The sequence below is a fragment of the Bombyx mandarina genome, chromosome 26 (assembly GCF_030267445.1).
Source record: "Bombyx mandarina strain Sakado chromosome 26, ASM3026744v2".
In the NCBI taxonomy this organism is placed as follows: Eukaryota; Metazoa; Arthropoda; class Insecta; order Lepidoptera; family Bombycidae; genus Bombyx; species Bombyx mandarina.
The window spans coordinates 7591862-7600126 of NC_143232.1; the positions used below are offsets into that span (position 1 = coordinate 7591862).

General features: G+C 34.9%; 1 protein-coding gene across 1 annotated transcript; it reads left to right on the plus strand.

Moving 5' to 3' along the window:
* The first annotated feature begins 3716 nt into the window (after nt 1-3716).
* On the plus strand, nt 3717-4179 carry LOC114241456 (uncharacterized). Its single transcript, XM_028172278.2, has one exon. It carries the CDS (start codon nt 3823-3825, stop codon nt 4177-4179), a length of 357 nt encoding a protein of 118 aa, XP_028028079.2. The 5' UTR covers nt 3717-3822.
* Nucleotides 4180-8265: the final 4086 nt, after the last annotated feature.

The window sequence follows — 8265 nt, forward strand, 5'->3', positions numbered from 1 at the left end:
AAATATATTGAAATATCAACGTATATTCTGATTTAAAATGAATTGATTATATAGGTCCAAATCTATCTTGGTACAAAAAACATTTGAATTCATTGCATTATTTATTTTAAATCATTTTTGGTTCGTGGTTCGTGGTGGTTCGTGAGGAACATCGACCTTTACGACGATCTGAGGCGTCGAAATCATCAGAAAACATCTGAAGTCAGCATCGGAACGATACTTCGATAAGGAGATGCGTGAAAATTCCCTTATCAAAGACGCCTGCAGCTCTGGCACTAGGGGCAGGCTTAAGGTCTCGAACTCGTCAAAGAGTTCGACGTGAATCCTAACCCATACCAGCTTGCTGAGTTCCTCGCTGGATCTTATCAGCGGGCCGCGACTCCGATCCGATAGTAGATGCATTCGCGGAGTAGCTTCCCTTGGGCTATTACGTCTCTGTCGGGAGCACTCGGGCAGCTATTAGCTAATCCCACCCCTCCTGGCTAAGCCCGTGCTCGTGGACTCATCCTTGTGAAACTGGAAACTCCTAAAAAAATAAGACTGGTTGGAGATGAATCCAAAAAAAAATCATCGACGGAATAATTTAAATTATAATGACGAAAAGCAAACAAACACCTTATCGCTTAAGGATGTGTAAAATCGATTGACTGTTTAGATTATGTATGTGTTATTGTTTAATTAATTCTTTCATTTAAGAAGATATCGCAAATTGAGTCTAGAATTTTATCTTGGGATTTGAGGGTAGTGTTTTAGGAAGGATTTAGCGTTATCGTGGGTCGCAATCGTTAATTAGTAAGCCAGTACGTATTTTAAGAACCGTTGCTACTCTTCCGGTTTGAGCCTCGTGAGTTAAATTGTATAGTATAATTAGGGTTGCCACCCGTACTTTATAATAAAGTATTGTACGTTATTTAAGGTAATTGTACTCTATACTTTATGTAAACAATCAAGTACGTTTGCTTACTTTTGCCGCTAGGGGCGCTGTTCCAACTGCATACTTTGAGTTAACTTTCACGTTATCGGGAACGTTAAAAAACTCATAATAAGCACACTGACAATTTTCTTCGCTTTTTCCGAGTCGAGTAGCTATAAATAAAATTACTTTTACTTAGTAGTTATTTATATAATTTCCGACTCTTCGAACACTTTAAAATTTTTTTGGTCGCGGAGGACAGTCGACAGACAACAAGACTAAACCGTAAATATAGTTTTAATTAGTATGATATCGTTATTCGATATTGAACTAGTTCAGTAAAGTTGTAGGCAGCGGCTTGGCTCTGCCCCTGGCATTGCTGAAGTCCATGGGCGACGGTAACCACTCACCATCAGGTGGGCCGTGTGCTTGTCTGCCTACAAGAGCAATAAAAAAAAATAAAAAAAACAATTGCAATGCTTTATTACAAATACATAATATTAAGTACCTACATACAATAAAGCTGTTAGTACAGATGTCTCGCGTGTTCCGGTCACATTAATCATGTCATCCGGTCACATGAGAAAGGATACAATTTACGACGAGCTAGAGTGAGAAAATAGACAGAACGTCTCGCGAACCATTTGAACTTGGAGGGAGAAAGCGAGCTAGGTTGTTTCTCTTATACACATTCTGTTTACGGGCGTCGGGCACTAGATGGTTTGTTATTAGTTTCTCATTGCTCCTGTAGATGGCAGCAACATATTTAACTATATTATATTTTATTTTTAATGAGGGATTTAAAAAAATATTTATTCATTTTTCTATAAATAATTTAAAATAAATATAAATGGCGAAGAGTGAAGAGGTCGTTTCTCTTATACACAGCATTTCCTATTACAAGAAAAAAATTGATTTAAGGATGAAAAAGAAGTTTCACTTCATTCACGTGCACCAAGTTGCGCGTGCACGGTTTTTTTCCTTATTTGAACCGATTTTGGGGATTCTTTCTTTTGAAAGCTGGTGCTTCTCCTGTGGTCTATTTAAATCGTATCAAGATCTGATTTATGGTTTTTGAAATATCCTTAATAATGTAAATTTTACTTGATTTCGACTACGACTACGGCATTGATGATGTTCTCTTTTTATTTTATTGAAGCCGGTTTTATTTCTTTTTTTTGTTAATATTTTGTTACAGGAATGATTTTGTCGCTTCTATTGTTTAAAGTAGAATCGTTTTTTTTACTCCATATTAATATAAAAAAGCAATAATAAATATATATATGTTTTTAAATATAATTCAGTGTGTTCTTTCAAACAAAATTTACTGAGTACCTCGTGATGCAGATGATATGGAAATACAGACGCACTTCTCAGGCCAGAGAAGTGCGTCTGCAAGTTAACGAACCAGCCGGAACCCAGGCACATAAAGACCTTTCAGATAGTGTATATTCAATGAAACATGCTTGTCTATATAGTGTCTTTTTATTTATGTCTAAATCAGGCTATTTTATCAAAATCCCTTTTACATGTCCTTTTTCTTCATCCTTCTTTTTGGTCGTCATCTGTGATTCTTCCTTTGTCTTCTTCGACTTCTTCCAAACAGGTTGAAGTCATTCTATTTAAATGTGGTAGTGGCCTTTTTAGTCGTCACACACATATTGCCACAGACTATGTTGACAGCCATCGACCGCTATGTAACTTGCATCTAAACTTTAGAATTTTACAGAATAAAATAAATCGATACAAATACATATTTAAATACCAATTTACCACCACCCTGCCTGTTTCTGCCGTGAAGCACTAATCCGTTTAGGTTCGAAGGGCGGGGCAGCCGTTGTACTGTAAATGTGAGACTCAGAACTCATATCTGGAGTTGGGTGGCGGCGTTTACGTTGTTGATGTCCATGGGCGCCAGTAATCACCTAACAGCAGGTGGGCTGTGAGCTCGTCCAACTAAGCAACAACGAAAATACTAAAAACGCTCACCAATCATTAGTGAGTCGAACTTGAAATTAAAACAATAATTTTTATTCTGAGGTCAGGGTATTTATCATTAGAGCTACAATTGTTCTTTCATAGGTTCTTGAAACGTAAATAAATTTAAGGGAGTTCATATAGAGTCCCTTCTTTATTTCGCCGTAAAGTCGTGTTTTATGTAATTAACACCACAGTTACAACAATATAAATTTTATTGTTGTAGCGGCATAAACAATTCTAAGTAATTATATTATATTGGTTATTTAACACATTATAAATTTTATTTTACGTTTTAAATATTTGGCGGTAAAAAAGTCCCGTGTCACAGACTATATTGTATTAGTTCTTTTATTAATTTTTATTTTATATTAGTAGTTGACAATTTTAATTTAAATAATTTTGATTCGGTTTCATTTGATTTGGTTTCATTTTTGTTTTTAGTCATTCTGATAAATTGTAATTTTAATTTTATTGTATTTTGATTTAGAGGTTGTGTAATTGTATGTGACATTTTATGGGCTTAAGTTGCCTGAAATAAACGCATTTCATTTAATTTCATATATTCTTTTTCCCACCTCTCGTGTGTTCCGGCTTACGCATCATATAAAGGTGCGTTCTTAAACGACACAAATTCAAGCCAATCTACAATGCCGTCTTAAAGGTGGAGAAAATTATGTTGAAAAGTAAATAGAGCTAATTAAAAGCGTGTAAATACTTTTTATATAATAATGAAATTGACATTGAACCTAAACGCAACAAAACCTTCTTAGATAACGTTATTGAAAAAGACGAAATTTGTTTACAATTGGTACAATGTCAAACGGACATTTTACTGTTTTTTGTCATTTAATTCAAAATCGCTGCGTAGAAAATGTATCAAAAATTCGAAAATCTAAAATTGTTTCGTTACAATACAACAAAACATTAAAATGTCGATAACAAACAAAGTAGCAGACAAGGAAATGTTAAAGGTTAATAATAATACTAGTAACATCTCAAACACGACTATTGAATCGAAATTCGACGAGATAAAAATCGGAATCGTTAATAAAATCGATAAAGAACTAATCGATTCTCAAAACGCCAGATTGTTTATCATTCAAAAGTACGATGAGCTTTGTAACAAGATTAATTTTTTGACCGAACTCGACTCAACGTTCAATGGATTCAGGAGAGACGTGAAATCCATCGAGCAACAAGTTTGCGAGCTCTCTCAGCGCGTCGACAGCATAGAGAAGAGGATTATCTGTAAAGAGTGCCCATCTTTGACGTCAGCTGCTTTTTAAATTGCCACAATGAATTTTGCGTATGAAAATCAATTTTAATATTCGTTTTATTTTGAAGTATACGTGATCAGAGAGATTTTTTTGTGCGAACTGTTTCCTTTCTTTTTCCCCTACCTATGCTGATAGCCTTGAGAGGCTATATCAGCGTTACCGGAATAGTAGGTGAGCTCACGGGGCTCAAACCTGGCGAAGTTGCTAACACTGACCCTAGCAAGAGCAGCGCTTCGCAGAATCTACCACCGGATCGGAAACGCGACCCACTGAGAAGATCCGGCGAGAAACTCAGTGGGCTGTGTTTGTGGGCTAGTTTACTCGCCGAGTCCTTCATCGCAAGTGACGGGTTCGACGAGAACGATGACCGGTGCTTGGGATACCTAAAAGCACCGTTAGTGGATCGGGAGGATCCAAAATGACGTGCTTAGGGCGACGTCGACAGTTTACCATTCGGTCCGCAGGATCGGGAATGGGTGTTTCCTAAAAACCGTATTCAGTATATTACGGGGACACTAAAAAAATAAACATCTTTCATCCAGCTGCTCTCAAAGTATTATGGTCACCATACTTTTTTTTTAAATTTTTGTTTCTACATAAAGTTTGCAAGTTTTTATTATTGTATGTTTAGAAGGGTGAGTTGTCTGTAATCGAGGTTATAGATATTGTTCATAATTATGCTAGTATTTATTGCTTGTATGAATTACCGAAGTAAGCATTTTTGTTGGTCTAAATAGGCATATAGGCTCACGGCCTCTGTACAGTTGATCCAGTAGAAAGTGATTGCCGTGACCCGCTATGAGACATGAGGTCAAAGTCTCTAGTCACAAGCAGGTTTCTGGTGGTAGGACCTCTTGTGAGTCCGCGCGGGCAGGTACCACCGCCTTACCTATTTCTGCCGTGAAGCAGTAATGTGTTTCGGTCTGAAGGGTAGGGCAGCCGTTGTAACTATACTGAAATCTTAGAACTTATATCTCAAGGTGGGTGGCGCATTTACGTTGTAGATGTCTATGGGTTCCAGTAACCACTTAACACCAGGTGGGCTGTGAGCTCATCCACCTATCTAAGCAATAAATAAAAAATAAAAAAAGGACGGTGGTGCCTACCCGCTTTTATCATATTCGGTAGCTAAAACTTTACGAAGATGAACTAAAAACACTGATCTCATAACCTATTTCTTTCTAACTTATCATATGGTAGTATGCAAATTAAAACATTTCTTTTCTTGTATATTTTTATTTAAAAAAAACAATTACATTCGATATCTAAAGACGATAAGTATTTACATGTGTTTTACAAAAAAAATGCAAACGTAACGATTAAGTCAGGAGATCTAGAGTGGCCGCAATACCTTTAGCAATACTTCAAATTAAATACCAGTCCTTTTAATCTAATCATTAAAATCTATTACGATTGCATACATAACGTTTTAAGTTCGTATTTCAAATCACGAAACTATTTTTCTATTTTATTATTTCGTTCTAAGGTGAATATTTTAAAGAATCGTTTTTTACTTGGGCCACCGGCTTATTACGTATGAACTGCTACGGATTAGTCAAATCAACGTGCTGCCATCTATTGTAATTCGATAGAACTATTAGAGGTTACCAAAATGTATTGTGATATCTATAAAATTAATTTAATCTACTATTTAATTAAGCGCGACGTTTGCCCGCCAAAGTTCTTTTTTTTTTCAAAGTTCTACCTATCAAAACGATAGATGGCGCCCGAGCAGGTTTTATGTCAAATCGATGATTTTCATAAAATTAATACGATAGTCACAGTGGAGTGTGACAGTATTTCACTAATAAGTAAATTAAGGTACCTGAGAATTTTTAAAACAAATTCTGTATGCGAGATATTTTGATTGCCGAGTTTACAAACAGACTGAAAACATTTCAAGCTACTTCAGTGTGCTTAGTGCGAGTTTTTTAACGTTCTCGATAGCGTAGAAGTTAGTTCATATTTGTATGGAATGGGATCGTTTACGTACGTTTGACGCTAGGGGCGCTGTTCCAACTGCATAAAAAATTGGGTTAACTGTTACGCTAGCGAGAACGTTAACTTTTTTTTTTTTTTTTTATTGCTTAGATGAGTGGACGAGCTCACAGCCCACCTGGTGTTATGTGGTGACTGGAGCCCATAGACATCTACAACGTAAATGCGCCACGCACCTTGAGATATAAGTTCTAAGGTCTCAGTATAGTTACAACGGCTGCCCCACCCTTCAAACCGAAACGCATTACTGCTTCACGGCTGAAATAGGCGGGGTGGTGGTACCTACCCGTGCGGACTCACAAGAGGTCCTACCACCAGTAAAACTCGCACTAAGCACACTGAACTGCGTTCTGCATTGGAAAGGCGGTTGGGCGACTCTAGTCTTCATAGACTCTATAAATAACATTTCTATTTTTTGGCACAATACCGTATTACTCGTTTAGTTTAAAATATAAATTATATTAATAACATAAATCACATTCTAAATAAATTACTTCTCGTATATATTTTAAATTTTTAGTCTTCTCCGTTTGCAAATATAACAAAAACCCTACGTGGCCTACGCTTTTTCAGCTTAATTCACGACTTTCCGAGTATTTGACCGTTTCCGTAGTAATTAAAATTTATTATTATTTACCCATACGAATTAAGTCTAGTAAATAGGTTTATTTACAAAAATATTCTTAGCACATCAAAATGGTTAAAGCGATAGCTTTTATTTTACAATTATCCTACAAATCGATTATAAAAATTTTAAAATTAGATTATTTTTCGAACGAAACACAACCAAATTAGAAAGGAACAGAATAATTCGGATCGAAGATTTCATTGGAATTGATATTTAGTGTTGGAATTTTAAAAAAAACAATTTGGAAAAAAAAAACAATTTGGAAAAAAAAAACAATTTGGAAGCAAAATATACCTACGTCATTCAAATGTAAAATTATTTTATTTAGTATAGCCACTTAGCGACATTATAATACAGTAAAAGCTCCTTATTCGCGTTCGCCTTATGTTTTATATTTTATTGTTTCGTCTTTCACATTCGTTACAAAAATTGTGATCGAGTATTTTAAGAGGCAAATTGCTAATGCGACTACTATGTATCAGTCTGAATTGAAGGAAATTTAAAAACTGCCAAGCAAGAAAAAAATACAAAATTCTTCAAAACATTATCTAATCAAAATGTTAATAAACTTCAATTAAATTGATTTTTTTATATATTTGTTTTTTTTTGTGACGAAAACGAACGTATCCCCTATTATCCTATATAAATTACCATTCCGTATTCACGGTTTCTGTATTCGCGGCATATTAATGGAACATATACCCCGCGAATAAAGAGCTTTTACTGTACTTACATGCCGGGTATGTTTTAAAAATGGTGACTTAAGACGAGATTAATGGTCATGATTAATATTATTTTAAAATCATTAATACACAATCATAGTTGCATCATTTTTAATGAAAATTTTAATTAAAAATCATATATGAAGACTTATACGGCTTTAACTCATATTTGTAATAGTCCCATACTATAATAGGCTACCAGCGAATGCATATGAAAAAAATAATTAAACTTTATGGTATAATTAATTACCTTTGCCTTTCCACTTGAAAAAAGAAATTACTACTATGAAAAAAAGGCGGGTGCCGTCTGTCAGCGCTTCGCCCATAGTGTCACATACTCTTTGGCTTCACCCTGTAAGCGCTCACTAAATATGGCGACGATGTTTTTGGTAGGTAAATGAAGCAAAATGAAGTTTGTTTTCCGTTTTTTTTTTGACGTTCGGTATCAATAGTATTTATTTGAAGAATAGAAATCTATTCAAAGCACACAAAAACGCACGTTCTAACCTTAAAGTACAATCACACTGAAGCAATTACTAGCATCATCGCTAATAATATAAATCACATTAATATCCTGCCAATTTCAAATTTACACAATATAAACAAATAGCACTAAGTTCAATAGTAGTAGGTACATTGATGAGTATAATTATTAAAAAAAAGAAATTTATTTTATTTTGAATAATATCTTTTTTTAAATTTATATTTAGATTTTAGATTTATTTCCGATAAATCAAAACGACCACG